Source organism: Procambarus clarkii, chromosome 42 (assembly GCF_040958095.1).
Source record: "Procambarus clarkii isolate CNS0578487 chromosome 42, FALCON_Pclarkii_2.0, whole genome shotgun sequence".
Lineage (NCBI taxonomy): Eukaryota > Metazoa > Arthropoda > Malacostraca > Decapoda > Cambaridae > Procambarus > Procambarus clarkii.
Genome location: NC_091191.1, coordinates 10,144,683 through 10,163,410, shown reverse-complemented (window position 1 = coordinate 10,163,410; position 18,728 = coordinate 10,144,683). Strand labels below are relative to the sequence as shown.

The 18,728-nt window shown below is 42.7% G+C and overlaps 1 protein-coding gene across 10 annotated transcripts in view; it reads right to left on the bottom strand.

Annotated features, from left to right (window-relative positions):
* LOC123770268 (follistatin-related protein 5) overlaps positions 1-18,728 on the bottom strand; it is a 427,322-nt gene that overhangs the window by 57,055 nt on the left and 351,539 nt on the right. For 4 of the 10 annotated variants that reach the window (XM_045761955.2, XM_045761957.2, XM_045761956.2 and 1 more), the window contains exons 3-4: positions 4,926-5,046; positions 2,195-2,413 (exon numbers count right to left, since the gene is read on the bottom strand). In XM_045761955.2, coding sequence (XP_045617911.2) covers positions 2,195-2,413; positions 4,926-5,046 — 340 coding nt within the window. Of the gene's footprint in view, positions 1-2,194; positions 2,414-4,925; positions 5,047-5,496; positions 5,717-6,330; positions 6,510-6,761; positions 6,783-9,235; positions 9,270-18,728 lie in introns of those variants that run through there. The other 6 variants (XM_069339889.1, XM_069339894.1, XM_069339891.1 and 3 more) reach the window with 6 other exon arrangements.

Here is an 18,728-nt window from a genome sequence, read left to right as displayed (position 1 = left end):
CCCTAACATGGTAATTGTAGGTTATAATCACGATTGCTTTCACTTAACCAATTCCGTTTCGTCGATTAAGTGTTTAATGCTACTACAAAAATGAGTTGATAAGGGATTCCATATCCCTAAATAACCCAGCAGAGCGAGATCCACCATCTGGCCAATTTATTAGCCCAAGATGCTTCATATATCTAAAGAAGGCATTTCCCCGGAATGACCACTCAGCCCTGTGTCGCAAAGTGTCCCAAAGATGCTAAATATGCCGACAAGATGCCCCCCCTCTAAGCAGGCTTATAGGGATTCCTTAGTCATTATCATTTCCTCGGAATTTATAAATATAGTTTTCAACGGTTTTCAGAAATATTAACATGGATTGTATTACTCCACAAAATGTAGATTCATACTTGTCTGTTGCTGTTGTGAGCTCAGAGAGGCGACCTGTGTTTGTCTCAATTGTCTGAACGTAACTGTTACTGAACAACCAGTACAGCAGTTACTACTCTCAACCATGTCCTGGCCGACTATGTCTTTGTTGTATATATTATAATTGTGTTTTACTACACGTCAAGCCGGAGTAAAGCCGCACCAAGCCGAGCCCAACCCTACTGTGTAACGTACCAACCCGTTCTCGCACTTTCTTACAGTCAATATTGGCTTATTTAATAAGTGCATATGTGACATACTAATTGATTGTGAATATTTTAGTTTACCTTGAAAAGCTTCATAGAAAACACCGACCTCACCTAACCTTCTTAGTATGTTAAGATAAGCATCTTATTGCTTCATATTTACAATTATTACTTAACCTATCAACGGTATAGGTTAAGTAATAATTGTAATTAAGAAGCAATAAGATGCTTATCTTAACATACTAAGAAGGTTAGGTGAAGTCGGTGTTTTCTATGAAGCTTTTCAAGATAAACTAAAATATTCACAATCAATTAGTATGTCACATATGCACTTATTAAATAAACCAATATTGACTAAAAGCAAGAGCGAGAACGGGTTGAACGTACAAGTCTTGCCACCTCAAGACACCAACCATGACATGTTTGGTAGAAGATATCGGTTCTTCCCTCTTCCTCTTCCCTCCTTAGATTTTTCCTACTTCGTTACCAGTCTTGACCAAAGAGGCAGGCAAGGGCTAAAACACTGAAGGAGAATAAACTAAAAAGCCATAAAGAATAATCCATGCAAGACAGAACAACACCAACCAAGAGATAATCACTAAGAAAAATAAAGCAACGCAAAAGAATATATTCGTACGTTTCATCACTTTCAGACCAAAAAAAAATATATTAACGAAATTTGTAAAAAATTTCAGCAATAGTAACAGTAAAAATTCCTATTTTGTTACAAATCTGAATTATATAAAAGCAATTTGACTTCATTGAGAGTTTTGTGTGTGTGTGTGTGTGTGTGTGTGTGTGTGTGTGTGTGTGTGTGTGTGTGTGTGTGTTTGGCTAAGCATGTTTTAAGGCACCCAGTTGTGGGTTATATGGTGAGATAGGCCTATTGGGAGGCCTATGGAGACCTCTATAAGCCTATAACAGCTTTTCAATCCTTGACAAGGAGCAAACTAAACCAATCCAAGCAAAGCTAATTACACGTTAGGATTTTATTTGTTTAATTGTGCAATCAATTAAACCTAAATACTTTTGTTTAACTAGGAGTATAACAAAACGGATCAAAGTATAGAAAATGGATCAATCACTACAAGTATAGAAAATGGGAAACACTAAAAGTATAGAAAATGGATCAATCACTACAAGTATAGAAAATGGGAAACACTAAAAGTATAGAAAATGGATCAAACACTAGACAAACTATAGAAAAAGGAGCAAACACTAGACAAAATATACAAAAATAGATCAAAACCATAGACAAAGTAAAGAAAATGGAACAAACACATATCAAAACACAGAAAACGGATAGATAATAGCCCACAGCCAACTAATTAACAAACCACAGAGCGCCTTATCCGCCAAAATCTGGCCCTCAGGCCCTGTCTATACTGTACAAAAAGAAGCGGAGAGAAAAATACTTTGGAACCAAAGGAATGTGCAACAGATGAAAACACACTTTATACCGATATTCATATAGATATTCGTCATATAAACATTAAAGTATCCGCACCCCAGGAGACAGAGTCACATCCTTATGAGGAGTCAGACATGTGATTAGACACACAGAATCCATTCACCTTTTCTGAAGCACTTGCGGCTCCTGTCTATGTGAATCTTGGCCCCGGTGACGCAGGCGGCGCGGTGGAGCTCGCAATGGTTGAGGTAGAGGCGCTGGTCAGTGCCACACACTAACTTCCGGTGCCTAGAGCAGAAGGGCTGGCACTCACACTGCGGCTGGCTGACGTGGTCAAGGCGGCACACCCGGCCTCGTTCGCAGAAGTGTGCCAAGCAGGGGTCTGTCAAGGGGGTGAGGGGAATATGAGGGGGAAAGAATGTCATTTTACTCACTGCAAATCAAGCAAATTTAATCAAATCAAACAATATAGTTGATAGAGCAATCCAGTTTAATGTTAACTGGAAGCCATTTTACTCACTGCAAAACAAATTTAATCAAATCAAACAATATAGTTGATAGAGCAATCCAGTTTAATGTTAACTGAAAGCCATTTTACTCACTGCATATTCAACCAAATCGTCCCTGAAATAACCTCTGCTAAAGAAATTAAATGATAATTGGGAAGACAAAGGTAGAATTCAAATAGGTTACATTAAAATAGACCATATTATGGAGAAACTGGACGACGAGGTCACATAACTGTAGATCACATCAAAGCAGCCGGACAAGCAGACAAAGCAGCAGATTCTGCTGCTTGCCTTGCAAGGAAGGAAAGAAGACCTCCCTAAGTAGTCGAAGATCGCCACGAAGACAACATTCTGGACGAAAAACAACGAATGCAAAGCTGTTGACTCTGATTCAGGTCAAGACGTATGCAAGTGGTTTGTCAAGTGTAAACTATTAAAAAACGTATTATGGAATATTAGGAACTCATATGGTAGGAAGAGGTGGGAGGAAGGTGTTCAGGTTTGGTGCTAAGAAAAGGCATTTTGTGTTAACTATTAGAGTTTGATACAGAGATGGTTAGGCGACTTTGTGCCTTCCTTCCTAAACAACTTAAATACATAAACAAATTAGCACATCTTAAACAAATACAAACACACACATTACAGTTTTACTAATCATTCTGTGAGGCCTCTCACACAAATGATAAATATTGTACCGGAAATGCATATCAACATAGATATACGAGCAAGAAATAAAGTAATGGCTAATAAAGAAGCTAACAAAATTTACTATTTTTTCCAAAAACAAATACCCACACGTGCACACACACACACACACAAACAAACACACACGTGCACTATCTCACGCACATAAACATGTGTAAACATTCACACACACAAATATCCCCAAACATCCACACACACAAATATCCCCAAACATCCACACACACACATACTAACAAGTATTCACATACACACACACACATACACATTTACAAGGTCATCTGTACAAGAGCATTCATCAACACAGACAGAGGATGGTAGTGTTGAATGAAAGTAAGACCAGATAACTCACACTGCTATACTAGACCAAAGGATAATTTTGAACCAAAATTATCTCTCTCCATCTCCCTTGCCTGTGACGAGGAAGATGGAGAGAGAGAGAGAGAGAGAGAGAGAGAGAGAGAGAGAGAGAGAGAGAGAGAGAGAGAGAGAGAGAGAGAGAGAGAGAGAGAGAGAGAGAGAGAGAGAGACAGAGAGAGAGAGAGAGAGAGAGAGAACTTGACCCCATAAACAGCGTCAAAAGGCAACAGACGTCAGGCAGCCAGTAAATAAGGATAACCTGACAAACTAATTTCACAAATAGGACACATGAGATGAAAGTCCGAGTAACAAAACAATGAATGGAACTTTATGGCAAAACTCACTTACCTATATTAAGGAAAAAGGAGATGTCAGAAAACAGTGCAGACAGTACAAGCAGCCACTTTCCAGGTAGCAGAAAAACAACAGTGGTTTAAGGTCTGAAGGAACGATCAGGAGAACCCTCCATAAAAGGTGAATGGAGAGTCAGAGATGCTGACAATGATCCTGACAAGGAATGCATATGCAAGATGCAAGGAGGGAAATGTAGAGGTTTCCAGGCTAGGTCAGTACAGAATGGAACAAAACTGGCTAGTAAAGGTAGTGTTTATGAGACAATCAAATATAAACCAACGGAACAAAGAACTTCAAAATACACCAGAAATACGACAAAGGTTGATAAAGTTGATGCCATAGAGGTAAAATAGAGATGCAAGGAAATGATAAGGAGGGAATATGCAACACATGTCCCCTACCTTCATACCCCCCTAACCCAAAGCTGATCACAAAATGAGCTGGGGGCCTGGATCACCTACCTACCTTCCCTATTCTTCACCCCAATTTTATACCATGCTTTCAATCCACACCCTTCCTCTGAGCACCACTTGCATGCCACCCTAACCCCATCCAACAAAATACCTACACATTAACCCAGAAGTAAAACCCATTTACTCTTCACCCTGTATCTTTAACTATACCTCTCGACTCGCTTGACTACCTGAGTCACTCTACCCACTGCGCTCTCAGCCCTCATCGACCCCCTAACCAGGCAGGAATCTGACACTAAATTAAATAAGAGATCTATGTGAATTTAACATGACACTCCACTGTCGACCAACTCACCAGAACGACTGTCGACCAACTCACCAGAACGACTGTCGACCAACTCACCAGAACGACTGTCGACCAACTCACCAGAACGAAGACTGTCGACCAACTCACCAGAACGAAGACTGTCGACCAACTCACCAGAACAACTGTCGACCAACTCACCAGAACGACGACTGTCGACCAACTCACCAGAACAACTGTCGACCAACTCACCATGGTGTTCGAGGAGGTGGGCGTCGACCTGTTCGCCCTCCATGAGGTCAGCCGTCTCGGACGACCATAGTTGATGGGAGTCGTCGTCAATATATGGCGTAGCGTCTCTGTGTCGCCGAGACTGTGGGACAAGAGAAAATGGTAAAGATGTTAGACTCGAGTTAAACCTGATGGGTGTGTGTGAGTGGGGGGAGAGGGGGAGTTCTGAGGGGAGGGAAAGGGGGAGTTCTGAGGGAAGGGAAAGGGGGAGTTCTGAGGGGAGGGAAAGGGGGAGTTCTGAGGGGAGGGAAGTGGGGAAAGGGGGAGTTCTGAGGGGAGGGAAGTGGGGAAAGGGGGAGTTCTGAGGGGAGGGAAGTGGAGAAAGGGGGAGTTCTGAGGGGAGGGAAGTGGGGAAAGGGGGAGTTCAGAAGGAAGGGAAAAGGGGGAAAGGAGAGATGTAGGGAGGGCGAGAAGAGGGAAGTGAGAGAGAAGCAACACAGCTGTATCAAACAATTACATATATCCTCGTACAAAATTTGTCTTTAGGAGCATATATATACTTTTAAATTCCGTATTTTTTGTATTTACTTACACCCTAAACAAAACATGTGTGTTTTTTAACCTTCCCAGAAAACATTCATTTCCCTTTCACAAGTCTCCACAAAGTTCCCATCAACACTACACTATCAACACCAAACACCTTCCCATCTCACCGGTGTTTGGACAAGGAATGTGCATCTCTAAACGAGAGAGAGTGTTGTCTCAACTGAAACTTCAGGCCCAGAGTTCAACAATTACATAAACACTTACGAAACATGTACATCTTTTCCTGAATCACGGTGGTTTTAATTACATTTTATTAAAACGGTTTATACGAGCTTCGAAACTTCGCAATCCAGAGATTATTACTATAAACAACTCGTAGTGCTAAGGCGTTCATATATCGTTTAATAACTATAAACAAAGCCGCCATGATTAAGGAAAGATGCACAGGTTTCGTAGGTGGTTGCTCAAAATGTTTTATAAACCTTAAACTCTTGAGACAGATGACGACACATTTTTGGTTCGAGAATTTAACGTTCACCAAATGAACAGAACTCCGGTCCTGGGGCCAGATTCACGAAGCATTTACGCAAGTACTTACGAACGTGAACATCTTTCCTCGATCTTTGCCGGCTTTGTTTACAATTATTAAACAGTTTACACGCATGAAAACTTCCCAATAAACTGTTGTTATTGTTATAAACAACATCCTGGTGCTTCAGAGCTCATTAACTATTTAATAATTGCAAACAACGCCGCCAAAGATTGAGAAAAGATGGACAGGTTCATAAGTGCTTGAGTAACTGCTTCGTGAATCTGGCCCCAGGTATACGTAGCCAAGCTGAGAACAACCCTCGACGCTTGTCTTGGCAACAGGTCAAACCTGCTAAAAACACGAGGAAATATCTGACACCCTCAGCACAACTTCCCGCCACAGGACGCAAATGGAATTTACTTTGCCACTTCCACAAGTTAGCAGACAGACATTGAAACTAATTGAAGCACTTTGTCCCTTTTAGAGATTGATCCGTTGGGGTCTTAAGGCGCCCCGTCCTCCTGCGGCCGACACTCCTCAACAACTGCCCAATTTCCTGTTGTTTCAGATTTAACTACTCAAGACGAAGTGTCCATGTAGCACGGGCTATGGTGAGCCCGTAATCCAACTTGCTGTTGTTATAGATTCAGCTACTCGAAACAAGTTCCAAGTAGCACGGGCTATGGTGAGTCCGTAATCCAACTTGCTGTTGTTGTTATAGATTCAGCTACTCGAAACAAGTTCCAAGTAGCACGGGCTATGGTGAGCCCGTAACTTACCTGGCACAGGAGCGGGGCAATTAACACGGGCTATGGTGAGCCCGTAGTGGACTTACCTGGCACAGGAGCGATCCAACTTGCGTAATTCCTGTGCTATATAATCCTAATAGCTTGGCGCTTTCCCCCTGATAATTTCCCCTTCCCACCTCCCCGTCTTAATAAATAAATCCGATAATTAAAAACAATTGACACACGACTCACAACTAATGCCATTCGAGCTCTTTATTTATTTTTAAATCAGTGCTTTGAACAACTTCGAATCAGTTCGAATCCCACCTTTGTGAATACTTTACCCCACGTAAACACATAATTGCTAACAGAATCTAAACACCTAATGTAGCCTAATTTAGTCCTAACTATACAACCAATTCTAATATAAAATATACATTTATATTTTTAGAAAAAGTTAATTTTACCTTCTTGTGATATGACCAACATTCTCTCGTCACATTAAATAGGATTCATGTGGACGATTGTCAACAATCCTTTTGTACTCATGAGCTCCAGAGTTAATTAACTGAGTTGAGGATTGTATAGTGATATGAAAACTTGGTGGATATCAGGCCCTGACTTAGCCTAAGTTCGCCCAAGCCGTGGCCGACCCCAATGACTCATTCATAAATTTCAGCATGATAAAAAAATTTGTAATGTATACCTATAATCATTAATAATGTAATGCAATTTTTGTAATAATAATTACTATGTAATTTTATGATCGTTAAGGCTACGATTGGTTAAATTAGGCGTTCTAGTTCTGTTGGAAATCATTTTTATTTACAGGTTAATGAAGCATTTGGAGGTGCAATTCGAACAGAGGCCGTGAACGGAGCGCTGTTCGATAAAAGTTTCGAACGCAATCAGTCGAGTCACACGTAAACTTTTTTTTTTATTAACAAACAAATGGGTTTGACGGCTGTTATAACGAACATTTTGACCATTGTTTACGAGGTCGATTGTTTGCGGAAAGGTTCCATTACTGCCCCGTGTCTAACCACTCAACGGGTCGGGTAGTTAGTAATTACCTGTACTGTAGGCTCCCGCGAACCACAACTTCCCTTGCATAGTTCAGCCACTCCCGCGAACGCGTGTAAACAAAGATGTATTTATGTTCATTGGACATGCTTGGGCTGGACGGTTTCGCTTCATGCAGGTCGGAGTTCAATGCCCGACCGTCCAAGTGATTGGGCACCATTCCTTTCCCTCCGTCCCATCCCAAATCCTTATCCTGACCCCCTTCCCCAGTGCTATATAGTCGTAATGGTTTTGGCGCTTTCTCCCTGATAGCTCCCTCTCTCATTGGACATAGAATTTACAGAAGAAATACATATGAATATGTGTGCTGGCCGTGTTTAAACCGTCATACTCTTTATATAGACAGTAACTGTATGGAACAACAGCGAATTTAATAAAACGTGGACAAATGCAACGCAATGGAATGCAAAGTGAAACCAGGTGAGTTAACTTGCAAATTAAGCGAAAGATTTACGAACTCTGGTAACGAAGGTGATTTACGGGGTGGTTCAGCGTTAACAGTCACTACAGGCAGTTTGTTAACGTTTGTCAATTTTGTATTACAAAAAATTAAAACAAGAATATGAATAGGCTGGAATATGTATATATATCCTGGAATATATACTATGGAATATGTACAAACTCAAATGTATACCCTAGGATATGTATACCCTGGGATATGTACATACTGAAATATGTATACCCTGGACTAAGGAATAAATTAGGCAAGAAATGAGAATATTTACACCGCTCCTGTGACAGTTAAGTCCACTACGGGCTCACCATAGCCCGTGCTACTTAGAACTTGTTCCAAGTAGCTGAATCTATAACAACAACGGGAATATTTGGCCTATCAACCATAGCCCTCTTGAGCTAAAGAGCCCAGGCGCTCTGTCCTAATAGAGCGTCACATTTTGACGTATATTTAAGGCCAAAAATCGTCGTACTAGAAAATGGTAGCGATTCGCGAAATTGACATAATATCCCGGTTTTCTGTTTTGGCTCCTCTGGTAGGTTAGGATAAGGGGCACTATTTTATATATATACAAAAGTTATTACATTCTTGTAAAGCCACTAGCACGCATAACGTTTCGGGCAAGTCCTTAATTTATTTTTTTTTCCCTGTTCACCTATTCACTGCTGGGTGAACAGAGGCTACAGCTGAGGATTGGCACCCGGTCAATCCTCTCCCGGCCAGGATACGAACCCAGGCCAAAGAGTTCGCGAAGCGCCGGACGAGTGCTTTACCACTACGCCACGTGGGGACTATTAGAACGACACTTTCTTGACGTAGCAAACCGTAGGAGGACGGACTGGTGGAGTATCCAACCCTCACCGAGAAGGAATTAGAATCTCCTCACGTTCCAAGGCTGCATTATTAACCTAATCTAAGGGGGATCCCTCTCAGCCCGTCCTCTCAGGGTACAAAAAAAAAGAGGAAACCATTCCCTGAGACCATTTACCCTAAGCGCTGGGCAGCACCTCCTCTCTCTAAGAAACGTCGGGCCCCCGGTGTGGTCAACACTATTTCGCCTCTCATCCAAGCTCTAATCCTTCAATATATCAAGTTTCTACTAACAAAACCATAGCTTAAAATAATGCCATGAACTCATTAAACACAGCCTATATATATACAATATACCAGAGCCATTGGTAATAGCTAAAATTAAACGTAAATGCTTTTTTTTTTAAATATCTAGTTGGGAGTGTGCGAATTCACGCTATTGGTAAACACATTTTAAGTAGGTACCAATTACTGAATTATGCAACTATTTAAATCTCCCTAATGGCCAGTTATTCACACACAGGTAATGAGTAATAAAAAATGAATGCATGTTATATATATATATGTATATAGAAAACTATATCTGTGCGAGTAAATAAGGTTAAAAATAACAAATAGACAAAAAAGTCGGTGAAACGTTGGCAACACTGGAGTGAAAACGCGCCTTATTTCCAAGCGTCCTCAGGCTATAGACGGGTGGAAAATAAAGAGTTTAAAACTCTTTTCCTAACTCTGGCCGACCTCCCAAGAGACATTTGTAATTTTTGACGTATTAATTGAAACCAAAAAAACTATATTTTCTTAAATATAAGTTAATGTTATTAAATATTATAATTTTGCGTAGAGTTAAGTCTTGATAAGGCGGTTTTCTCTTCTCCTTTCCCGTGTTACCGATCTTCTCCCTCGCTCCTCACAATTCCTCTCTCTATTATTTTTTTTTTACTCCGTACACCTTACATTCTCCATCTGTCAGTGATGCAAAAACTCGTACTAATAGAATTTTCAGAACGTAGAACATCGCAGTAGAAAATGTCCGCTGTTGTTTCTTGTCTCAAAGTTGTGTCTTTAGTGCCTCCGGGGAAATGGAACTTGGGAGGAACACGACAAGGAAATGGTACTTGTTTGAACCTTCTCCTTCGATAACAAAGATAGTCTGCCGATAGTTTGTTTGTTTGTTTAGCACCCATGGCGTTAATGTTAGCTGTATGTTATAAATGTACTTCTCAGTTATAAATATACTTCTTAGTGTTAGCTGTCTATTATAAACGTACTTCTTAGTGTTAGCTGTCTACTAAAAACATACTTCTTACTGTTAGCTGTCTAGTATAAACGTACTTCTTAAGTGTCAGCTGTCTATCATAAACGCCTTTCTTAATGTTAGCTGTCTATTATAAACGTGTTTCTAGGTGTTAGCTGTCTATCTTAAACGTACTTCTTAGTGTTAGCTGTTTATTATAAACGTCTTTCTTAGTGTTAGCTGTCTATTATAAACGTACTTCTTAGTGTTATCTGTCTATCTTAAACGTCTTTCTTAGTGTTATCTGTCTACTAAAAACGTACTTCTTAGTACGTTTCTTAGTGTTATCTGTCTACTAAAAACGTACTTCTTAGTGTCAGCTGTCTATTATAAACCAAGGTCTTAGTCTCAGGTAGTAAACCGAGGTCTTTCTACTCGTCAACAGCTAATGTACTGCAAGTGGTATTCTCACAATGTATTCTGAAGCTCGCGTAATAATGGGGTGTATACTATTTACATTCAACACAGTTTTTCCATTAGCCAGGAGGACGTCTCCTGCTGCGACTCACAGCCCCCCACACTCTCTCTACCCACGTCCCCCCTTTTCTCTCTCTACTCTGTCTCTTACTTTATTTTTATTAAGAACTCCATGGAAAACCCACGACATATTTCACACTTGATTCCATGAAAATGGCACGGATGGTTTTGTAATTATTGCTAATATTGTTTGAAGCATTTATGTAATTTAGGCCTACTGGGTTCAGCCTGTGTCTGTATGTATCTTGCTGTATCTCTGATTATTTCCCTGCTAGTTTGGGCTAGGGGGTGACACAAGTGTCTGACCCACACCCCTGGACACATAGGTTAACATTCTCTCTCTCTCTCTCTCTCTCTCTCTCTCTCTCTCTCTCTCTCTCTCTCTCTCTCTCTCTCTCTCTCTCTCTCTCTCTCTCTCTCTCTCTCTCTCTCTCTCTCTCTATGGAGCCAGGGCCTCCATGTGTCCCTTGGCATCTCCAGTACCTTAACTACTAAGCCACAGACTGTACAAAAAAGTATTGGGAAGTCGTCTGACCTTTATTGGACACAGACAGACATTCTATTTTACAGCTATAGATGAGAGAATGTATTTAATAACAATTCCCCAGTTCTTCCTCGAATCTCTTTTTTTTCAGTAATATGTAACACGCTTCCATGTCCCCCCCCCCTTCCCCACCTTCCCAGGGTAGGGAAAGGGGATGTCAATAGAGGGGGTTGTATGTCAAAGGAGTGACATACCCTCACTTGCTTCAAGCGCAGCTGTGGGGGGTGTAAGGGGAGGGAGGGAAGCAGGGATGACGTTGGAATGGTATTTGCTCAATGTATTCCTTCTGCTGTCAGTGGACTGACAGGAAAGCAATAAAGGCGGTGGTGGGGGGGGGGGGCAACAGCTTCCCCTGCCCCATGGTTGGGTAGTGAACCAGTGTCTCACTAGGAGAGTAGTGCCCCATCAATCCCCCCAATCCCGCCCTCTGCTATATACAATGGTAACAACATAGCCCCATCAACCCTCACTCCATGATGAGGACAGTGGCCGAGCTTGGGCAAAGGTCTCTGCCAATATTCTAGACAATATTCCTGTAACCAAGTTTTGGATTGAATATATTACAGTATGGGCGTGAGCCACAGGGGGGAAGGGTAGTACTTACCTAGTAAGTACTTGCGGGAGTTGAGCTCTGGCTCTTTGGTCCCCCGTAAAGTGTGTGACACTCTGGATTCTTTGGTCCCTTTGGTGTGTGTGTGGCCACTCTAGGCCTCAAGGCTTACATCAGATCATTCACACTCTCAAGAGAGTTCCAGAGTTGCTCTTCCTTCTGCAATATTTCAACTTTGCAGACGAAGAGGCACAATAACGTGACTTAAGACACGATGACTAAAACCACACATTAGGAAAATGGCGATACGACGACCTTTCGGTCTGTTCTGGACCAATATCAAGTCGTGGCTTGATAATGATCACGACCTTTGACCTGTGTTCACGACCTGTGTTTACAACTATATTTACCTGTGTTAAAATCACAACAAACATCAGTGCTGGACATCAATTACTGGGGCCTGTTGACCCGTAATTCCTCCAGGGGTTGGGACATATATATAGGTTCTCGGACTCCCTAATTATCTTGTGGTTATTCAAAATGATGTTATTCTTTGCGTGTGTTCTAGACTACACCTGTTGATAATTATCGCTGTCTTCCCCCATCCTTCTTAGCGTTTACACTTACGAGTCGTATCCTTAAAACTATTGTCTTCAGCCTAGACTGAGGAAAATAGACTTTTAGTCCTTAGAAAATAGACTTTAGTCTGGACGATAGACTAAAATAGAGAGGGGATTGGAAGTAACTGGTAACAAGAGACCGAGTCGACTCAAATTCAAAATTGTATTCTAAAGAATGTGTGTACAAAGAACATAGAAGTAATGTCTTATTAGAGTATAGTAACATCCTCCTCCTCTTATTCCTACTCCTCTTTCTTATTCTTATTCCTCCACCTCCATTTGCTCGCACCCGTATCCTTATCCCTCTGAATCTTATCTCGGTTCGCCCTGAATTTGAAAATCCTCTCCAGGGTATGTTCACAGAGGTTTTAAAGGAGACATTATGCATTTGCATACATATTATGCTTACCCAAGATCGCTGCCCCTGTGATGGGGACCTCTCTCACGTGCCTTGGGTCGTGCGTGGACCCAGCACGACCTGTGATGGTGGAGAAGGGCCCTCACGTGCGCTGGTTTGCCTTGGTTTACCTTGGTTGGATCGTGGTCCCTGTGGTCTGATCTCTGTCCAGGCCTCCTGGTGTTTGCTACGGTCAAACAAGCTGTTCGTCACCACAACCCTACTACAAAAATTTGGCAAGAAAGAGTGGGGCAGACTGCATTTTTTTGGACTGTCAGGAAGCCTTTGACCGCGTACATACAGTACCGCATACAAGGCTGTTACAAATGTTGGAGCAACAGGCAGGAGTAAAAGGCAAGGTGCTCCAGTGGATAAGGGAGTATCTAAGCAACAGGAAACAGCGAGTAACTGTGAGGGGAGAGACATCAGAGTGGCGAGATGTCACCAGCGGAGTCCCACAGGACTCTGTACTTGGACCCGTACTGTTTCTAATATATGTAAACGATCTTCCAGAGGGGTATAGACTCATTCCTCTCATTGTTTGCTGATGAAGCCAAAATTAAGATAAGAATCAAGACAGATGAAGATAGAGACTACAGGATATCCTGGACAAACTGGAGGAATTGTCTAGAAAATGACTCCTAAAGTTTAATTCATTAAAGTGTTAAGTAATTTAATTAGGCGAAGGGAGCAGAAGGCTGAACGCAAGGTACCATCTGGGAGGTGAAATCCTGCATGAGTGAAATAGAGAGAAAGATCTGGGGGTTGATATCACACCGAATCTGTCCCCCCAGAGGCCCATATCAAAAAGATATCATTACCGCCATATGCTAGATTGGCCAACATAAGAACTGCCTTTAAAACTTGTGTAAGGGCAGAAGATTATATATATATATATATATATATATATATATATATATATATATATATATATATATATATATAATGCATCTCAAATGCTAAAGTCTGAAATGCCTCATACCACTCAGGTGAGGCACAGAGCGGATATAAGTGTCAAGAGAGTCCAAACAAAGAAGCCAAACTAGCGAATACAAAATCCCCTTGCAATCTGTGTGCAAGAGGAACAAACACTGCAACTCGTCAGGCTACAAAAAACACCACAAATGTCTAACAAACTCTTGAGCGAAGAAAAATTCCAGACTCGAGTCAACGTGCATTTGCAACAGCTCCTCTGATGCGCTTGAGCGCTTGACGCAATATTGAGCGCGGGATATAAGGCAACTTACTCCTCCCCCTCTCCAGAGAGAGAGAGAAAGCAAGCACCTACCTTGAGGTGCTTCCGGGGCTTAGCGTCCCCCGCGGCCCGGTCGTCGACCAGGCCTCCTGAAACTAAAACCTCCACCAGCGCTAACTATTGCTCAAGTTGCAGCAAGAAAATGCCTGTTTACATTAAAAGATTCACATGAATATTAAAGACCTCGTGAAACTGTATCCGAACTATGATGAAAATGTTTCGAACTCCGTTATCGCCGGGAGTGTCTATTTTTCCTCTCCAGTCGACCGTCTTGGGGTGATGGGGGGGGGGTGTTGTTTTAAGTGGGGGTGAGGGAGAAGGCTTAGTGGTGGCTGGTGTAAGGGTCTGCGTTAGAGATGGTGAGGAAAGAGTGGTGGTGATTGTATGTGTGGTGGTGGTGATTGTATGTGTGGTGGAGGTGATTGTATGTGTGGTGGTGATTGTATATAGGGTGTAGGTGACTGTATGTGTAGAGACGGGAGAAACATCTCCCGTCACGCAGGGTGTAACCGCACCTCCACAGATCTCCAGTATCAGCTCTTGATACTGGTAATGGCTCAAAAGGGCCACCACTTACGGGCTATTCGTGCCCGTGCCACCTTTTGGGGTGGCTTAATCTTCATCAATCGTATTGGATTCGTCTTTCTACCAAGCGGGAGTTGCTTCATGTTCTTGCTTGTATTGTCCCCTATCACGACCGGTTGAGGGTATAGGGGGATCGAACCCTCACGGTTCATCGGTATAAACTTGCTAGATGGCGTCAGAGCTTATTGACAGGGTAGAAACTGCCACGGGGGGGGGGGGTGTCTCTAGTAGCTGAGAAGCTCTGCTAATTACCCAGCTGGTTGGGTAATTAGAGCTGACGGTAACGGGTCAGCCGGTGGTCCTGGGTTCGATCCCAGGCGCCGGCAAGAAACAATGGGCAGAGTTTCTTTCACCCTATGCCCCTGTTACCTAGCAGTAAAATAGGTACCTGGGTGTTAGTCAGCTGTCACGGGCTGCTTCCTGGGGGTAGAGGCCTGGTCGAGGACCGGGCCGCCGGGACACTAAAGCCCCGAAATCATCTCAAGATAACACCCCCGAGATGAACGACTATAAGCAAGGTTGTGAGAATATAATGTACAATTTTCAACATTAAAAAAAACTCGCTCGTTTCAAACAAGTATTTTATGAAAATGTTTCTTTTTTACGTCCCATTTTTTCATTACAGCGTTTGGGGCCTTATTGCAATATTTCGCTCAATGAAAAAACTTCTTGTTTGTAATTAAACTTTTCCCTGACCTGAGCTTCAAGCATTATTCTTGTCGACAGCTCCGAGCTTTCATTCACTTTGTTATTCTATTACACTCACTTGGGCTGGTCGGTAGAGCGACGGGTTCTCCAACAGAGTGCCCAGGACAAAAAATTATACATTTTCATGTTGACCAGACCACACACTAGAAGTTAAAATCGACTTGAGAATGGTCCAGGACGGACCGAAACGCCGTCGTCCCTTCAAATTCTAGTGTGTGGTCTGGTCAACATACTTCAGCCACGTTATTGTGACTCATCGCCTGTATACATTTTCATAATTTTCAGTGCTTTGTTGTTGTTTAAAGCCGTTACACATACACGTTGTCCTTACGATAAATCCTGAGCATCTAAGAATACAGTGAGAATACAATCCAGACGGATAAAGTTGAATAAATCCACAAGGGCCGTGACGAGGATTCGAACTTGCGTCCAGGAGCATCCCAGACACTGCCATCCCAGACACTGATCCTCGTCACGGCCCTTGTGGATTTGTTCATTTGATGCATCACGTTAGTGTGATCTGTGTGGGATAAAGTTGACATTGCAATGAGAAAACAGTTCCAGGTGATGTTAACCAGACCACACACTAGAATGTGAAGGGACGACGACGACGTTTCGGTCCGTCCTGGACCATTCTCAAGTCGATTGTGATGAGGAAGAGAGAGAGAGAAGATTAAGCCACCCAAAAGGTGGCTTGGGCATGAATAGCCCATAAGTGGTGGCCCTTTTGAGCCATTTCCAGTATCAATAGATGATACTGGAGATCTGTGGAGGTGCGACTGCACCCTGCGTGACGGGAGATGTCTCCCGTGTGATGAGGAAGTAGAGACAGGGAATAAATAGGCACGAGAGATGAGGAGCAAAGTAAGGTGTAGTAGAGGGGCTAGAAGTAGGAACTGCAGAGGGCCTGTTGGCCCATACGAGGCAGTTCCTATTATAACCACCTAAGGAGAAGGAGAAAATAATAGGAATAAGAAGAGGAAAGCGAGGGAACGTAGGAGAAGACAATGAACAGAAAAAAAGAGAGAAAAGAGAAAGAAAGGAAAGAGAAAGAAAGATAAATGGAAAGGGTAAGCTTATGTAAGGTCACGTTTGTTAGCAGTCCCAGGTGATGCTGCCGAGATGTCATTAAAAGTTAAAGCATCTCAATATTGTCTTTTTCTGTCCGTTGGCCTCAATTGGGTAGTTAAAACAGTTTTATTTTTAACGGAGTAGCAAATCGAAATGACGGACTTGTTTAGAATCACGGGCAACTTTCATAACCTCCTAAATATTATGCTTGAATACATACATATATACTGACTTAGAACAGGTCTACTTGATTCGTTAAATACATATGCTGCTTCAGGTGGGCTTATTTGATTCAATAAAGTATGTTATAGATGATTCTGTTATACTTATGGAAGCATATATCTTGCATTTGCTTCTGGCATTCGAAGGATCGTCATTTTCTGTGAGATCTCAGCCACTCTCCTTATTACCTCCAATGATTACACACTGCCACTGGTGAGTCCTATATAGTCTACACTACACCTGGTCCCCCTGGTTATAAAACTCCCACTGGTGAGTCCTATATAGTCTACACTACCCCTGGTCCCCCTGGTTATAAAACTCCCACTGGTGAGTCCTATATAGTCTACACTACCCCTGGTCCCCCTGGTTATAAAACTCCCACTGGTGAGTCCTCTGTTGCATTGTACACACACCTTATAGATCCGTTTCTGGCTAAGATTAGTGAGTTGTGAAACACGATGAAAAAAAAACCAAGTTTCCAGAACTTGGCTTTAACTTGTGACTTTCTGATTACTTGTACCTGATTGGTACCTGATTACACGGTTCCCAGGATATAGAGAACCGCGTGGTAGAGTGATTGATGAAGATTAAGCCAGCCAAAAGGTGGCACGGGCATGAATAGCCCCGTAAGTGGTGGCCCTTTTGAGCCATTACCAGTATCAAGAGCTGATACTGGAGATCTGTGGAGGTGCGACTGCACCCTGCGTGACGGGAGATGTCTCCCCCATGACCGCGTGGTAATGCGACAGACCTTTAAGCACTCACCAAAAAAAATCCAGGAACCCCCCCTATCCCACCTCAACCCAAATCACATCCCAACCCCCAACAACAACAACCCAGATCCATCCCACTGCCACCAAAACCTTTTAACATAGGTTTGAATGAGAGTTCAGCGTGGTGAAATCCCACGCATGATCAGGTCCTTTCATGAGATCAGTGGTGGAGGTTTCAGGCTCCTCGTTCGTTAGGTTCTGAATGAAGGTTTTGGGGGAGAGAGAATGTATACAAACTGCAAGTAATGAAAGGAGGGAAAACTCCAAAAAAAAAAAAAGAGGTTCCATTTCTTGTAACCAATAATTTCAGCCTGGCTGTATTTGCTATGGGTCGTGCAGTGTGTGTGTGTGTGTGTGTGTGTGTGTGTGTGTGTGTGTGTGTGTGTGTGTGTGTGTGTGTGTGTGTGTGTGTTATTCATCTTCCGTCTCTTACTTCTCCTCTTTTTCATCTGCCTCTTTCTCCTCCTTCTTTTCATCATTTGAGTCTTTCTCCTTCCTGTTCCATATGCTAATTCTACCTCACCAGTTGCTAGTCCCTTGAGAGCTCCGTCCTAATTATGACAAGTGAGGAGGGTTTAGAAGAATGGAAATATAAAATATTAATGAGAGAGAGAGAGAGAGAGAGAGAGAGAGAGAGAGAGAGAGAGAGAGAGAGAGAGAGAGAGAGAGAGAGAGAGAGAGAGAGACCGAGACAGAGAAAGACAGAGAGAGAGAGAAAAATATTAAGAAATTGCCAAACGTCCAAAGCAGCAGGCCCCAGCAAGGCAACAACACACACACACACACACACACACACACACACACACACACACACACACACACACACACACACACACACACACACACACACACACACACACACTCTCTCACACACACACACACACACACACACACACACACACACACACACACACACACACACACACACACACACACACACACACACACACACACATAAATATCCCCCCAGTAATGGCGGGGTGGTGTGGGGCGGCGGCGTCACGCTCCAGCGCCCTCTCCTCTCTCCTCTCTTCCCGCCTCACAATAACAGCACCAGCAGCACTTCGCCAAGCCGACTAACTACCGCACCTGTCAACGTCTGCTCCGACAATAACACATTCGTTAACCGCCAGCACATGATATGGCTCCTACACTTCCCACACCTCGGCCAC